The sequence below is a fragment of the Euprymna scolopes genome, chromosome 19, assembly GCF_053919585.1.
Source record: "Euprymna scolopes isolate OS-2025 chromosome 19, ASM5391958v1, whole genome shotgun sequence".
Lineage (NCBI taxonomy): Eukaryota > Metazoa > Mollusca > Cephalopoda > Sepiida > Sepiolidae > Euprymna > Euprymna scolopes.
In genome coordinates this window covers 22,970,686-22,987,862 of record NC_136500.1, presented here as the reverse complement: position 1 = coordinate 22,987,862, position 17,177 = coordinate 22,970,686, and the positions used below count along the sequence as shown (strand labels likewise).

The 17,177-nt window shown below is 34.9% G+C and overlaps 1 protein-coding gene across 8 annotated transcripts in view; it reads right to left on the bottom strand.

Annotated features, from left to right (window-relative positions):
- The window catches only part of LOC145303489 (uncharacterized), a 731,279-nt gene that overhangs the window by 646,097 nt on the left and 68,005 nt on the right, over nucleotides 1–17,177 (bottom strand). For all 8 annotated transcript variants that reach the window (XM_080144908.1, XM_080144909.1, XM_080144911.1 and 5 more), the window contains exons 10-14: nucleotides 15,924–15,947; nucleotides 10,578–10,789; nucleotides 9,066–9,262; nucleotides 7,510–7,781; nucleotides 3,300–3,490 (exon numbers count right to left, since the gene is read on the bottom strand). In XM_080144908.1, the coding sequence (XP_080001034.1) occupies nucleotides 3,300–3,490; nucleotides 7,510–7,781; nucleotides 9,066–9,262; nucleotides 10,578–10,789; nucleotides 15,924–15,947 (896 nt within the window). The remainder of the gene's footprint in view (nucleotides 1–3,299; nucleotides 3,491–7,509; nucleotides 7,782–9,065; nucleotides 9,263–10,577; nucleotides 10,790–15,923; nucleotides 15,948–17,177) is intronic.

Below are 17,177 nucleotides of genomic sequence, written 5' to 3'. Positions count from 1 at the left end.
TTTGCGTTTTCGAACAGTCGCTTACCGTTGATTTCTCGTTGGCAGTGACCATTGGTCTTCTGGAATTCGGGTGGCAATAAGCTTTCCCAGGATTCCAATCCTCTTTGTGTTTATCCAGCGGTGGTCTGACTTATTATTATTATTGACATAAGGAGCTTTCACACAGGTCATCAAAGATCTCTCCTTGAAAACAGCCTGTAGTGTTCTCAGGAAGCTGAGTGACAACAAGTCTTCCCAGGTTTCCAGTACTCTCCACCTCTTCTGAAAACATTTGCAAATAAATTTGCATTATCGCAACAGCTGTTTGCCATTGATTTCTCTTTGACAGCGGATATTGGTCTTCACTGGAATTTGAGTGGCAATAAGCCTCCCCAAGGTCCCAGTTCTCTTCGCACTTATTCGAAAGAGATCTGGTCGGTTCTTCGGTCTTTCCTTCTTCCTTGACTCAGCTTTGTTATTTGGTCTCACTCTTTTTTCGGGGGGGGGTAGTGATGTGATAAAGGGAGGATGGGAGCGGAGTTAGAGAACTTATAGATATGCGGCTTCGGTGTTCTTGGTTCCATGTATTGCTTCATGGTTTGCCTTTTCAGCAGTTTATCTGGCCCGCACTTGTTGCTCGTCTGTGTTAGTTTCCACATTCAAGGGATTTTCTTAATATTTCAGCTGTTTTCATTATTGTTGTTCGTTGTATTTTTCCAGTCATGCCTCTGATTCCAATTTCTCCCATTCTTTTTTCAAAGATTTTCGGGATTGTTCCTAGTGTTCCTTATTTTGATTTTCTTCATCATCCATATTCTTCTCAGCTCTCTGGCTAGCTGTGCATTTGCTCCGTTTCTCCGTTTCTTTGATATTCAATCTGTGGTCAGCTGGAACAGCAAAGTCTACGATTTGACAGGGCTTTTCTTTCTTGTTAATTATTATGACATCTGGTCTTCTTGCTATCTGCTTGTATGTCCATGTCGCATAAGATTTTGTGATTCTCGTTTTCAAGTACTGTTGCCGGCTTATGTTTGTACCACTTGTCTGTGCGTTCGAGATGCAGTTGTTTGCATAATTCCCAGTGTACTGCCCTTTCCACTTAGTCGTGTCTGTTCTTGCATTCCTTTTGGGTCAGTTTGCTGCATTCACTTATTATATGGTTTATCGTTTTTTTTTTGTTTGTCCACAGAGTCTGCATTTGCTGTTTATTATTATTATTATTATTATTATTATTATTATTATTATTATTATTATTATTATTATAATAAAGCCGAGTTAATCAACGTTTATTCTCCCAAGAGATTTTAATAGCACAAAATACATGCTAAAATATTCCTCGCATTCTTGCAATTAATTCCAGTGACCTTTTCCTTCTGTTTATCACTTTCAGTCTCTCTCACTGCATGTTGCCTTATATCCAACTTTTATTTTATACGTTATCTATCGCACTTGTTCCCATTTCTCTCTCTCTCTCTCTCTTTCTCTCTTCTTATATCTTTATCAATAGTTAAAGGGCATAAAGAAAAGATTGGGATAGTTCACTATAAAGAAAAGGGAGTATCGTCAGTATAGTAATCGTATTTAACCTGTATCTGTATGCAATGGGAAAACAGAGTGGATGAAATATAGGTAACAAAAAGAAACTCATTCTTGATTTTTTAAAATTATCTTTGTTTATATTGAACTGGCTTCACAAACTAACTTTTCACCAATACAAACAAAGTAACCCGTGCTAAACGCGTTGTCCAAATGTTTCGCATTTCTTCTTTTAGCGATATGAGGACCAACTGGTCTGAAATATTTCATCTAGTGATTTCTTCAATATTCTCTAGATGGAACTCGCTTTCCTTAACTAGGAGATACAGAATGAATGGTGACCAGGATTTCGACAAGGGCCATGAAATTGACTGCACAGAGATGAAATTCGATTTCATTATATCTGTTAATTTATGCATTTATGCCGTTATGAAAAACATAAATCTTTCTCCAGCTATGGGTAAGCTACATTTACCAGAAATCTTTATTTAATGCATTAGGATAAACGTCTCTCGATATTTATACCTTGTTCACCGCGAAATGTTGTGATATAAATGTCAGAAAGTGGGATTTGAAGAGCCAACTCCCTAGAAAAAGGGCACTCTGCTTTTTAGAAAAATGCCTAGGCAGCCCCGTTGGGATTCTTTATGGAATCAATATTGGCGATTGACCATTACTCAAAGGGAGAAGTTAAATTTTGAGAGAGTGGACCTACTGGAACTGCACGGGATCAGAGACCAACCCAGTCAAAGGGAATAAGCCATCTTAAATAATGACCTAAATTTTGTTGGATTGAAACGTATCTCTTTCCATTCTTTATTCCTTTTAGGTACAAGGAAACACGAAAAATGCTTCCCGTCGAGTATTTCAAAGATAAGGACAACAGGAAACGATGTTCAGATTACGTTTCTGAATTTTTGATATGAGGATTGATTATTCGTATTATTTGGAGTTTTCGGACTACTATTTTCATCTTGAGTGTCATTTTCATAACATTTCATTCGATGTAACCTCCGACCTTCTTCAGCTGTATCTTGTCGAACTCGGGAATTTGGACGGAATTTCAAACAGAACCCTTTATTACAATTGCGAATTACTTAGGATCTCTATCCAGTTCTGGCTGACGGAACAAGAGCATGCTACCTCCGTGAACTAAATAAAGGATGTTGCTCGAAACTTCGCCCAAAGTTCCGAGTTCGATAAATATATTTCCGAGTTTGGAAAAATACACCTGGAGAATGCTTGGAGGTTGCATCGACCGAAACGTTGTGAAAATAGCACACAAGATGAAAACAGTAGTCTGATGAATCCAAATAATACGGATTGTATTTTGATATTGTGCCCATTTGGATTATGATGGCCTTCTTCAAACCAAGAATAGTCTGACAATCACTGTTTTGATAAGCATCATCATTTGAGATAGCCTTATAAATAAATAAAAAAATCATGGGCTTAAAGGTTCGGTGAGTGCGAAGCACATTCGGGTTCACCCTCTTCTCCTACTGATGATACGTTTATCAAAGTGTACTGTATATCATTGACCGATGATAAAACAAAGATTGCTGGCCATTTATGGATTAAACAACGTGGTAATGTGTTCTACAGATTGGAAGTTCTTTTAAAGAAATTCTGTTCGCGGAAATTCCGCCGAACTGCTGTGAAAAACATCTGAGAATAAATTCTGATTAATGACGTGATATGTCTCCAAATGAAATACATCTTAAGACGTTCTTTTCGTTACAGTCAGATACCAAACCGACCATTATAATTGTCAAGATACTCACCGGCATAAAACCATTGTTGTAGTTACAGCCGCACTCGGAATAAGGCACGCATTCAGTGCCCTTGCGAATGAAACCTTCCTTGCAGACGCATCCTTCGGTATACGTTGTACAGGTAGGATAAGGATCAGAACAGGTGGGCTGACAGGTGGTTGCACGGCTTTTGTATTCTTCGTTGGCCGGACATGTAATTACTGTAAATAAAGAAGCAGAAAATTTTATAATTATCTCAGTTCACAAAGTTAGATTAAACAAGAAAAGATGCGTCCAATCAAGATATTTATTTGGTGATAAAATCGCTATTGCAAAGTCAAATGTGACAGACGAACGGACAATGTCGTTTGTTGAGATGTGTGGACGCATCTACAATATATATTTCGTTTTATTTGTACATTAGAAATTGGGAATTGAGGAGAGAGAGAGAGAAAGAGAGAGAGAGAGACAGAGAGAAGAAAAGGGCAGATTAAATCCCCAAAAGGAAAAAAATACGACTCTATATATTTGAGTCCGAATCGTCTATTTCATTACATTTTACGTCTATTTTGCACCACGTCTATTTGACATAGTCTGTATCGATATTCACGATTATTGCCTCTGTTGGAACTCTTTTCCACTTTGCCCACTGCAAGAAAAAGCTGTAGGAATTTCAGTTTTTTTGTTTTTTTTGTCTGACGTATTATACTACAAGTTAGAAAAATCATTTCATCCAAGGCATGAAAATTGTTGAACAAAATATTTTTACTATACGCTTTAAAAATAAAGGTACAAGATTCAATTTGAAATTTATTTATCTTTAAAGTGCACTTTTATGAAGTTTACAAAGTAAGGTATAGAAATTTAATTTAAATTGAATAAAAAATACCTTGGATTTATTTCATGTAATGTATATTCTGTTGCACTTAAAAAACATCATTGAAAATTTTATATCTATATATTTAATTGCTAGATAAAACATAATCTTTTTAAATTGCAACAAAATGTATAAAATAAATCCAAGGTAATTTTTTGATTCAATTTAAATTAAATTTTTATACCTTACTTTGTAAAATTTATAAAAGTGCACTTTGAAGATAAATAAATTTCAAATTGAATCTTGTACCTTTATTTTGAAAGTCTATAGTAAAAACATTTTTTCAACAATTTTCATGCCTTGAATGAAATGCTTTTCTAACTTGTATCTTATCTTTTCAAAATTATATTTTAAAACCCTCCTTCTCTCTATTTCAGTTTGCATTTCTCTTCACACCACAACTCATTTTTGCAACCCCTCTTTGTATTATTACAGGTCTGAATATTTTCTCTGTTTCAGTTTGTATTTCTCCTCACACCACAAGTCATTTTTTGCAATCCCCTCTTTGTAATACAAGTTTGAATAATGAGAAAATATGATTTTTTTAACAAAAACTTTCTAATAATATTTTTTGGTTAAATTTTTTAAAGTTCTTTCAGAATAGAAAATCTTTAAAATTTAATAAGGAACATATTTCATATAGGTTTCATTAACAAATATTCAGTACATAACGAGAAAACTAGAGATGAAATTTTCAAAAGGACTGTTTAAGTGGTTACGGTCAATAGTAGTCCTCGTCAGCGAAAGTCTTTGTTATTGTTATTCTATTATATTATTATTTAAAACATTTTGTGTCCTGCTCTTTCGCACGAGGACTAATTTCATGAAATTGTCGTTGTTGTCGTTGTTGTTGTTGTTGTTCTTCTTCTTCTTTTTCTTCTTTTTCTTCTTCTTCGTTGCTTACAAACATTTATCATCAATAGTAACGTTAACATTCCTAAACAAAACCAGTATTCATTTCTTTGTGAAAATCTAATTTATATAGTTTCAAATAGCTTAAATAACTTAAATTTCCACATTTCTCCATAATACAAGTCAAGTCTAATGATAGTAAATTATTTATAACAATGAGTATATATGCGTGGAACACACACACACACACACACACACACACACACATATATATATATATATATATATATATATATATATATATATATAGAGAGAGAGAGAGAGAGAGAGAGATGACAAAAGTTATATTCCAAAATTCATTATGTATATTCCAAAATTCATGGTATATATATATATATATATATATATATATATATATATTGTGATATGATCTTTAAATTGTATGTAAATCCAAATTTAAATACTTAATTTTAGGCTGACGAGATATATCGTTTTGTTTTTTATATTTCGTCACCGAGGTAAAATAAAACATGATTCCCACAAGGTAGGCTAGTGCATTAGTCGTTTTGGAACAGAGCGAGTGTCTACTAATGTACTCCCACCATTTAAAACCCTTAAAACTAGCAGAGATTTTACCGGCTAGAGATTTCGTCAAGTCTATTTTTAGACCGAATTGTGAAGCAGAGAAGAAAAGGGGGAACAAGAAGAGTTATCGCTTCCCCTTTCTCTTTTTTTTTTTTTTTTTTTTGGACTGGACACTAGCGGAAGTCGCTCTTTTCGGTTTGGGTCTCCGACCTGTTAAGAAGAGGTTTCTCTCCTCGCGGGAGGAGGGGGGACGATTTCTTTCCCTCATGCGAAAAGGAGATACCGATACACGAGGCGTGAACGACGCGACCTTCTTCAGTCATGCGAGAGAATGCAATGAATTTACTTCCTCACAAAAGAGACGATGACTTTTTTCCCATCATGTAAAAGAGATATGGATGTGCCGAATGCACGATGTGATATCTTATCCCTCACGAAAGAGACAGATATATAACGCGCGAGCAAGAAAAGAAAACACGTGAGATGGCTATGTGAACTTTTTTCACACCGAAGGAAATATCTTGGGTTAACTGCGTCGTCGTCGAGTTGTGAAACCCCCCAGCAAAAGAAACAGAAAAAAAGGGGAAACAAAAGAAACCTGTAAGTGCAAAGATTTGGATTACCCCCCCCCCAAAGGACATTTGTTTTTCTTTCATTAAACTCATCTTTTTTTTTTAAATACATCTATTTTTGTATCGTTTGGAAAAGTGTTTGTTATTTCGTTATTTTCTCGCATTTTTATTGTGTTCGTCCTTGTATTTCCATCCACTTGCTTTATTATTTTATTTTTGCTGTGTCACATATGCGATAAAGAGAAAGTATTTGGGTTTTTGCTTTCCCGTAAATTCCCTTGTACCCCCCCTTTTGGACAACGTGTTACAAAGATAAACAGTTTTCATTCTTCTCGGAAATTTCCTACGTTTATTTGTGACTTAAACCCCACCTTTTATCGCATATGTAACAATATATATATGAGTGCGTATGGGAGAAATACGGGAAGAATATGTTGAGTTCCTAAGAATGGAACGCATTACCTAAATAGTAATATATTTAATATAGCCAATTTCTGCTTTAGTCATAAAAATGATTAAACAAGAGGGTGATCAAAAAAATATTTATACGACCATATAAAGCGACGCTATTAAGTCATCCCAAATTAATCAAAGCAGATTGATAGAAAAAATCTAAACTGTCTTAGAAATTTAGGATGAAATGTATGACGTTCTCGTATATGAATAATACATATAGTATAAAACATATACAAGGGGTCCAAAAAGTCACTGAAGTGTTTAGAACTTCAATAGATTCTTTATTTTTGATGATATTTTTCTGTAATGTTTACACAATCTGACTAAGACATTTAAAATTCCTTGCTAAATAAATGCAAGATTCAAACCCTCTATTTATGAAAAATAATGTATTTTAAAACTTCGTATAGTTGTGCTCTTTCCAAAACATTATTCATGACAGATTACAGAATAATTGATAATGTAATAAAGTTCCTATGTAACTTTAATTTTTATTTTCTTGACTTATGTTACTGTACACACACACACATACGTATATATATATATATATATATATATATATATATATATATATATATATATATCAGTTGAACCAAGACGTCCGTAAATAAGTTTGATACAGAAAAGGGGATAAAAAGATTTGTCAAGAAAAAGCTAGTGAAAAAAAAAACTTAGACGAAAAACAGTACGAAAAAAATTAAACTATTGAAAACAATTAGAAAAATAACAGTTTTATTATACGTATCTGCTATTTTTACTACTAATTTGTTATCATTAAACTTTCAGAAGTGGAGAATCAGATAAAATTACAAATAATTAAGACGTTTTATTAGCAAATAAAAACATCTGACAATCCAATAATGTATATAAATAATTTATGCTGTGTTTTCCAACTTACCACAGCCAGTGGCTTCTCTCCAGTCTGGAAAGATTCCTTCTCTTTGGCACATTTTAGCTAAATGGTGAACGGCAGAGCACATGACAGTGTTGTATAATTTAGGCGTCGTATAATAACTGCAGGTGGTGATTTTACAGATGGTAACTTGTTGTCTAACGGCCGGAAGTCCAATCTTATCGATGCAAGCGCCAAAATATTCACGGTCCAATAAATGGTTGCAATTTTCGGTGTCACTCAAGTAACATTGGTCTTTAATAAAAACCTGCAAACACCTGTAAAAATGAATGAAAAATAAATTAATATAACAAAAAATGGGAAATGCTATTTTAGAATAACGATTGACAGACAAAGAAAAACACTATTTAACTAGTACAGAAAGGTATGTTGTTTCAAGGTGAAAATTTACAGAAAAAAACGCCTTTTTCAGATTAAAGTTACGGAGAGAAATATGGTTTATTTCAACTGCATATGTAGGGGAAAATGTTACTTCAGCTTGAAGCTAAATCGATACAGAAAATATTTCTTTTGAACTGAAGATTTATTGAAACAACTGCTTTTTAGGTCTAACGTTTAACAGACACAAATGTAATGTCAACTTAAGACTTGCAGGAACAAATGTTATGAAGCTTAACAGACGCAGAAAATGTATTTTAACTAAAAAAATGTTTTTTTAGTCTGAAAATTAAATGTTATTTTACCTGAAGATCTAAAGAAATAAAATTAATTTCTAAACAGAAAGCGAAGTAATAGGAAAACAGTACATGATACCCTCTTCTTCAAAAATTGGCATTATAAAGTGAGGATTAAGAGTGTGGAGCAATGTAGTAGACATCGAAACATGAGTTAATCTGTTATATAGAGCTCTGCCGGGGGGGGGGATGCCAAGTAATCTGAACGATTCCTATTATGATGAGTTTTGATGTCTAGAAAATATGTATAAAGACGAAAGGTAGTTTTAGAATAAAAATATTATGATAGAAATGTATCAGAAATGTTAACGTAGGAATGCTAAAGCAAACAAGAATGTTAGAACATATACAATGGAGATGATTTTAGTGATGGCATCACGTGATCTTAATGTTACGTGATTTAATGCCTTAACGAGATCAGTTTAGTTTAGAGTTTGGAGTCAGACTGGAAAAATCGGACAAGTTAACACGAAAGATATCGTCTCCGCGTTTTGGAAGCTGGGACAAACGCGACTTTAGCACAATGTAGAAATTTACAACGATGGGAAGTCAAGAATAAAGATATTTGAAATATAGAACCTACTGTTGTTTGGCTTCCTTCGTATGGACATGAATTTGTGTAATCAGAGGAGACAACAACACAACAGAGAGAGGTATACTTTTGTCTTGCGCTACACAGACTGAATGTTTATGAACTGTTCTATTATATGTGAAAACGCCCACAGATACATACAAAGATAGAAGAACACTTTTACCACTAGATGTCACATACTGTATATATCACAACGTTAAGAAGACAACAGTTGAATAGATTACGGGGGTGCAGTTACAAAGAAAGAGTAGCAAAAATCTTGAGATGGTGCGTACTTGTTAGGTTTGTCCTCTTTAACGATGGGGAAGACTCTATTTATCAATCCTATTTCCGGATAATTCACATAAAGATTCTGAAGGTCGTATGCAATATCCAAACCATATTTCGTGTTTATGTGTATCATGTTATCCACGGTGTATCCAGCTAATCCCAAAGGATCATAAAACGGTGTATTTAACTCGACTTTATTGACCTGTAAAAAAAAACAGTAAAACATTGAAAATGAATATAAACATATAAATTAGATCTATTACTACTACTTTGTCTTATAAAGTCGGTTCTTTCTATCGCTCCAAACACGTTCACGCATCTGAGGCTATTCTCTATTTCTACAAATCATTTGGACTGGTAAATCTCCATCTCCTTTGGGAGTACTTGATAAGGTTAAGAAACGAATATCTTTTGTTGACCTCACCCATTTCCTTTTCCACCTCCCTCTCTTTCTTACAGACGTAATAATGCTAGATTCAGTATCTTCAGAATTTCTATTATGATAGACAATCTTCAGAATTGTCTGATTTATTTCACGTTTCTTTTGTTTAAGCTCGTTTGATTCGTTGACCTTGTGGTATTCATCAATTCGCTGTACCACAGCATCACTTTTATTAGAATTGTTGGAAATCTTCCTGACAGTGTTGGATTCTATAATAAAACTTTGGTTCACAAATTGTCCCTTTTTATTAGTATCAACATATTTGATTTAACGATTGTACGATGGTGAGCGTTAGACGACTTTTATAAATGAATTTCCAAACTCACCTATCTGAGCAAGGTCTTTATTTATCCCTCTTTCTTACTAACTCACTCGGCTACCTCACTTGTTCTCCATTTATATCATTTTAGAGTTTATTTATTTATTGTTACTTGTACCATCACACTATTGACATGATTAATCATTGTTATTATCTATTGTGATTATCTTTATATTCCTAACGTTTCGGTCGTTGTACGCTAGAACTTTGCCATAACCAGTAACTTTCTTCAAAATTTGAAATTGTATCACTTATTTAATCCATTAATAGAGACTGATTTCATTGCGTGATTTCAATGCATTGTTTGATATCTCGTATCGGCTATGTTTTACTTTAGTTTGTTAACTCACCTCAATGTTATTTTTCTTGTGTGTTGTGATCTTGACACACCGGTTCCCGCTGGATTGCCGAAGTTAAGCAACGTTGAACCTGGTCAGTACTAAATGGGTGACCATTTGGGACTTCCAGGTACTGTATGTGTTCTCTGCTTATCTCGGCATTGTTTCCAATCGTCTTGGCATTTTCCTTGCCACTGGACTCAAACAGTACCGATTTAGTAGAGGTGTGGTTGGGATTTCGCACCCCTTGCATCACAATTACACACGCATCTGCCCCTATAAGGGGTATCCTTTATCTTTTGAGACTGAACGGAAGCATCGATGTGATCTTAATATATGAACCGATACAAATCTTTTAATATCAAATCCCTTCATCGCGGCGAAAAAGTAAAAAGACAAAAAGAACAAACATACTTACAGAAACTAGTTTAGTCGACAGAACCCGTACGAACATCTCCGGCAGGATTATTTCGACAACGGGTGCACTGTAAATCGGGACGCCATATTTGTGGTTGATAATCACTCTGTAGTAAGGGTAGTCGTTTTTCAAAAGTGTGAACCTACAGACGCCATTAAAGCGTCCATCTGTGATCTTGGCATCTTTCATCGTATAACAGGAGCAATCAGCATCTGTAGGAGTTGGAGGAGTACATATACTGTATTAAGTAATTCAAATACTCATCATGAACCATCGTCATGAGTGTTTCGTTTATTTCATTCATCATTTTTCAATCCTTTCATAATATTCTTCATCATTCAACTAACAATGTGTACAGTTATAGGAGGCCCACTTAACAGGCTTTGGAAAGGGTTTAATTGATTGCAACTCGTCTGAAGGATCCCTACTCTTCTACTAATGCGATGGCGGCTTTTTAACTCCCTATATGACCTTGTGCCTAACCTCTTGGCTGAGAGGTAAATATTATTGACTTCCTGGTTTTATGTCTAAGACCAAAGAGTATATTTGTACATAAATATATTCATAAAAAGGATTTGTAAATAAATATATTCATGAAAAAAATAACTTCTATATTCTTATTTCTTTTATAAAGATGTCTTTTTTATAAAATATCGTCTTTCTCTAGTTTTCATCGACAAAACTCTGCTTGGTTTTTAGGTAGCCGTTGCTATTCTCTTAATGTTCTATTTATTTCCATTTTCTTATGCATGTTCTGTGGATGTCCTTTATCTTCTCCCTGATCTATAAACTAAGATTTAGAAACTAATTTATATCAAATGTCGGTGAGCTTCTTGGAAAACCCAAAGACGCTGTCATTATCCAAAATGGCCTCTACCAAAGCCATGAACTACGCCACATGTTTACTCATTTAGTAAATTTGACATTACATCCTTATAAATTGCTCGGTTTGTTGTTCTGTTCTGCTTGAGTTTGAAAACAATATTTTCATCACTCGAGTGAATAATCCGTCCTTGTTTATAACAAGAACAAATATTCTTGAGATGCGTTTAATGGATAAACAGAGCATCTTTTAAGGTTGCGTAGACGGATGTAAAAAAAAAACAACTGTTTACAATTAAAGCGTGACAGATCAAAAAACATGAATTAACGCCATAATTATCAATCAATAATAAAGAGGTCTTTCATAATATTCGGTGTGAACTCCGTATCATATGATAGCATGCGCTGAACGGCTTCCAAACTAACATATCTCTGCCCAGGTCTTTATTTATTCACTTTACCTCAAGTCCATTTTTATCATTTTCTCTTACATTTTCCTTAGTATTTCCCCTTTAACTGACGCTGCTATCTCAACTGTTCTACGTCTTCTAGTCCAAGAAATCTCATCTATATTTTCATCGTGGTTATACCATAAAAGTCTCCTGATCTCCACACGCCTTCCTATACTGGCCAGAACTTAGATGCCTACTAGACACTATTCTCGAGTTTCTAAGGTCTCTCTATATAGGACCACCTGGCAGTAGGATATTTTTTCTACAAGTAAACCCCGAATGAATATTCAACAATGCATAGCATTCACGACCCAGTAAGATCTCCTCAGTATGGCTCACTCACACTGGTTTTTACAAGGATTGATGCACCTACTCAAAGTAATGTTACCTCAAGTAGCAACACAAAGCTGGATACTCCACCAGACTAGATAATTTCTTGTCCTAGAATCCACTAAGACCAAGAGATCATAAGAAAGATATGCTATAACATATTTTTATGGTCAATTGAGTAGAGGAAAATTATGTTACATGCTATCCTCGAGTGTCTAAGATATCTGTGTACGCGGGGTTGCCAAGACAACCTGACAGCAGAATATTTTCCCTTAAAGTGAACTCCGACTAAATAGTCACAATAACATCGCATTCGCAGCCCAACTAAGATCTCCTTGGTATGGATAACCTACACTGGCTTTTACGATGAATGGTGAACCTTTTCCAAGTGATTTTACCTCAAGTAACAACACTAAACTGGATACTTCACCAGATTAGACCATAAAAAAGATATGCTATAACATATTTTAATGGTCAATTGAGAAGAGGAAAATTATGTTTTCAACTTTTTACTAAATCAGCGATTATGAGGTAAAGGAGAACGTTAATTGAAATATTCGAATATCTATGTATCTCATGTAGAGATGAAGTGTTAGCTTCAGGAAAGAGTGCCCCCCTTGATTTCTGAGAACTTCAACTGAAGTAAAATGAAACAAAGCCAGATCTGATCTTTCTCTGACGAACTTTATAATAACAACAAGCAATGACATCAACATGACTGGACAAAACTGACGGAAAATTGTAGCATAATTTTATTATGCATTTAATATAAGCATTAAGTACATCAGCATTTAATTTGGAATACGAAGCCAAAGAAGTATTATATAAGTTTCTGTTATATGGAAGAATAATGAAGAGACGGACAGGAAAGAAACGTGAGCCTCGTCCAATGAAACCAGCACCTCATTATGTGAAGTATTATAATTAACCCCTATCCTCTGTTCCTCCTATGTCTATAAATAAACTAAAGTGCTCATTGACTTTGTACTATTTCATACTAGATTAGAAAATGAAACCTAGTTTATTTTCACCAGCCTCGTAACTCTCATTTATCTCATTTTATTCCTCATATTCTATGAACGATGTTTCTGACAAAATGGAAAGAATTGCTGTTCAGTACTTGTCAGATATTTTTTTGGTATTTATGTATTTTGGTACTGTGCTGAAATAATAATGTTATTATTCTGAAAGCCATTCTGACCATGGGTAGTGGATGGTGCTTTGTAACTTATAACCCTTATCCCCGAGTGGCTTCCGGGCCTTGTTGTGACCACCTTGTAAAAAACTGTTCTATGCTTCCACCTTACAATTGAATAAAAAAAAATCGTGAAACTTGAATTTAATCTAAACAATCTATTTAAAAACAGCGCGGTACCAAAAACGCATAAGTATCTTTTTTAACATGTATGTAGATTTTTTGTCTTCCTTTTAGCTGCTTACATCAATGGCTTCATGTCTTGTCTTCAGTGATTTCTATTAAATAATTGTAATGTTTGTATATTGTATTTTAATTGTCACGCTTGCTCATGATGTAATATAAAGATAAAGGTTTCCATTCATAAAATTAAAGGTATCCATTCATAAAAATAAAAGTATCCATTCATAAGAAACAAAATTTCCATTCATAGAAATAAAAGTATCCATTCATAAGAATAAAAATTTCCATTCATAAAATAAAAATATCAATTCATAAAAATAAACGTATCTGTTCATAAAAATTCAAGTGTAGTTTTCTTAAATGTCAGTGCTCTCCCAGCAGTCGATCTCCGCACAGCGTATGCATGTAGACATCGCATATAAAAGCAGATGAATCTGACACACGTATAAATCCGGAGACAACTCAAAAAAATGACAAAAACTCTTACAGAGTGGAACGATAAAATTGTCGCCCTAGAAAAGACGACATGATTCCATTACCGTTTATTGAAAACCGGGTTTCTTGTTGTTGTTGCAGACCATCTACTAATTGGTCAATTGTGCACAAATTCCAAAAGCGACAGGAATTTTCTATCATGTCTGAAAGTGACACAATGTTTATCGAGCGAGATCGGAAATCCGCGACTGTACAACTTATTCTCTCTACTCCTCCAAATGATGATAGCAGAACCATTGCCAACACTCTTAAAATGCAAATCCGGACGGTTTTAACGCTTGAGGGCGCAGCTCAACGAAGTTTTCAGCCACAGTTATGGCCTTTGGTGTAGTTTCAAGTGAGGACCACACCATGCTACCTCACATTTTCGAAATCGGCTTGAAAATCAACACAAAAATGTACGTAGATGTGATGAAGAGTGTGGTTATCCCATGATGCAATCAGGTGGATGCTGGCAGATCCAGTGGGTGGCAGTAGAACTCGACGCCAGTCTACAAGTCCAGAGAGACCGAGGCTTGGCTGCAGAAGAGTACTACGATTTTGTACCTTTCTCTTACTGGCCCCCTCCTCCCCCCACCTGAACTTGCTGGACTACTTCATTTGGCTATATGTCGAGGGCATCACCAACATGACCTCACACCATTCCAAAGGAAACCTGATCGCCATCCATCCGCCGAGTATTCGCTGAGCACTCGCCGGCACTTGTGGAAAAAGCATACTCCTAGTTCCAGACTCGTATCGAGGCGGCGATTGAGGCTGAAGCCGGCTACATTAAATATATGTCAGTTCTAATAAATAATCAAGTTACCTGAATTGATTGTTTCAATAAAAGTTTTAAAATAAAGCTGTAGTGTTGTTTTCTTTAGGGCGACAAATTTATCGTTCCACCCTGTACATATATTCCTATCCTTACATCCAATTATTTGAATGCGGGTGGGTATGTTACAAGAAGGTTCGTTCTAATATTTATAACCACAGAGTAAGCATTTGTTTTCTTCCTACTACAGGAAGGTGTAACACAATGTCGGAAGAAGGAACACTGTAGCTTTTTTAAAAATTGCCTGAGTAGTCTCGTCGACATTCCCCGGTAGGGGCGTCACAGGCTGTAAGCAATAAACTTACTCTGCCGGAAAGATGGGACACAACGACTTAGGAGAATGGACTTCCTAGGACTATCAAGAGCCATACCTCAGCCGATGAATGCAAGATTATTCCATACTTAAAAATGGTCCTGACTATCGGACTGATTGTCGAGGACGTATCTTCGACTGAGATCAATATAATGCCAGAGTTATACAGTAATAATAGATGGATAGCTAAGAATACAAGTTTGAAAAGCTAACGGAAATAGCACTTTTAATGAATTAAAGATTTTCGACTTTGGAAAATCTAAGAATTCAGAAATTCTTATTTCTGTTCTTTAATAAGTTTTCAAATGAATCTGTATATTTTATAAAAATAGCAAAATATTTCATGAAATATGAAAATTGTGTTTGTCTTTTTATTTAACTCGTGCGATTTTCCTTGGCTCTTTTAGTTCCAAGATTTTCTTCGATAAATAGTTTCAAAAAGAGGCGATTTCTGTATATGATGAATAATGTATCGTCGTTTATGAATTGGAAAATGTGGACAGGGACGTCGTGAAAAAAAAAAATGTCGATGAAAATAACCAAAGAAGAAATTTTATTTCCGGAAACAATTTATACGTGATAAAAGATCACTGCGTATTTTGCTTAGTCGCGAACACGACTCTAAGCTGCGTCAGACACCCTTGAGAAAGGTGTATGCTGTCGACATCTTTAATTTTATAGCCAGAATAAAAGTATGACTCCATAATCCTTGCTTGCAAAAAGAAACGTTTTTACTTACATGGTTCAAGTACTTCCCGGGAAACTGCAATAAAATATGAATGAAATTTAATTTTTTATGTTATAAACATTATTAAATAGAAAAATTACATTTGTTATATTGTTACAAGTATGCAATGACCAACGCAAAGGGTGAGCCTTCTCTCTGCGTACCATGTGCCACTAATCAAATCGTCAATAACATGTAGCAATGCTACAATATCTGATACAAATATACCTCATACCTGTAATATATCTCTGCTATGTAGACCATGGTGTGTGTGATTGGGTGCTTACATGTGTGTGTCAACAAAAAGCGTCTACTTTGTGCAACGTGTGTGTGGATGTGCAATGCAAGCAATAACACAGTTCATTAACATCAGTCTCTTGGCCTTTTTGGCTGGGAACGACTTATTATAAAAATTTATGTTTAACAATTTATTTTATTGTTTATATAAAAAGTAAAAAAATAAAAACAAAAAAAAACAAGCACACACACATACACACACACAATATGATTTGGGAACCTTAAGTAGGACGACTCCCGGTATGCTTGAGGTATTGTGTTGAATTAGCTAGAATCAAACATAGACTAGCAAGGTTACAATGACGAGGATCACCATGGATACCCCTTCTCCAATTTTTGAGTGGACTTGTGCCTAATTGTTTTGTTTATTACTGTTTTGTTTTAAACTTTTTAGAGTAAATAAAAATAACTCAAAGTGTAGTACCTGTTCTGATGTTGAACTTCGCCTTTTCTTACCTCGATCAGTGGAGAAGAACTCCTTCTAGATTTCGGCAATTTTTATTTTTGTTCCTATCCAGAGGACCCCCTTTGTTGGGAGCTAGATTTCCCCACCTTAAAACTGACCTTGAGTCTAACTCTGCCCTTGTGGGGAGGCAAGTAAATAGGAACGTCAGTCTGTGTAGCGCACAGGTGAAGAACATACCTTTCTCTGTTGTATTGTCCTCTCTTCTCATTATTCACGTTCGTCTTCCGTCGAATGAAACCAACAACAATAGGTTATATATTTGATATCACTTTATTTGGGTTTTAGAGTTTGCATCGGTTACATCTTGCTACGGCGCGTTTCTCCCAGCTCCCAAAAGTGGAGACAATATCTTCCGTGCTAACGTTCAACTCTTCCATCTGACAGCAAACTTTAAATAAAACCGCACGTGTCTTTTCTAAACTATTTCATTACGTCATTAACTCACGTAACCAAAGACACAAATCAGTTGATCCATTTTGTCAAGTATTTTGTTTATTTAGTTA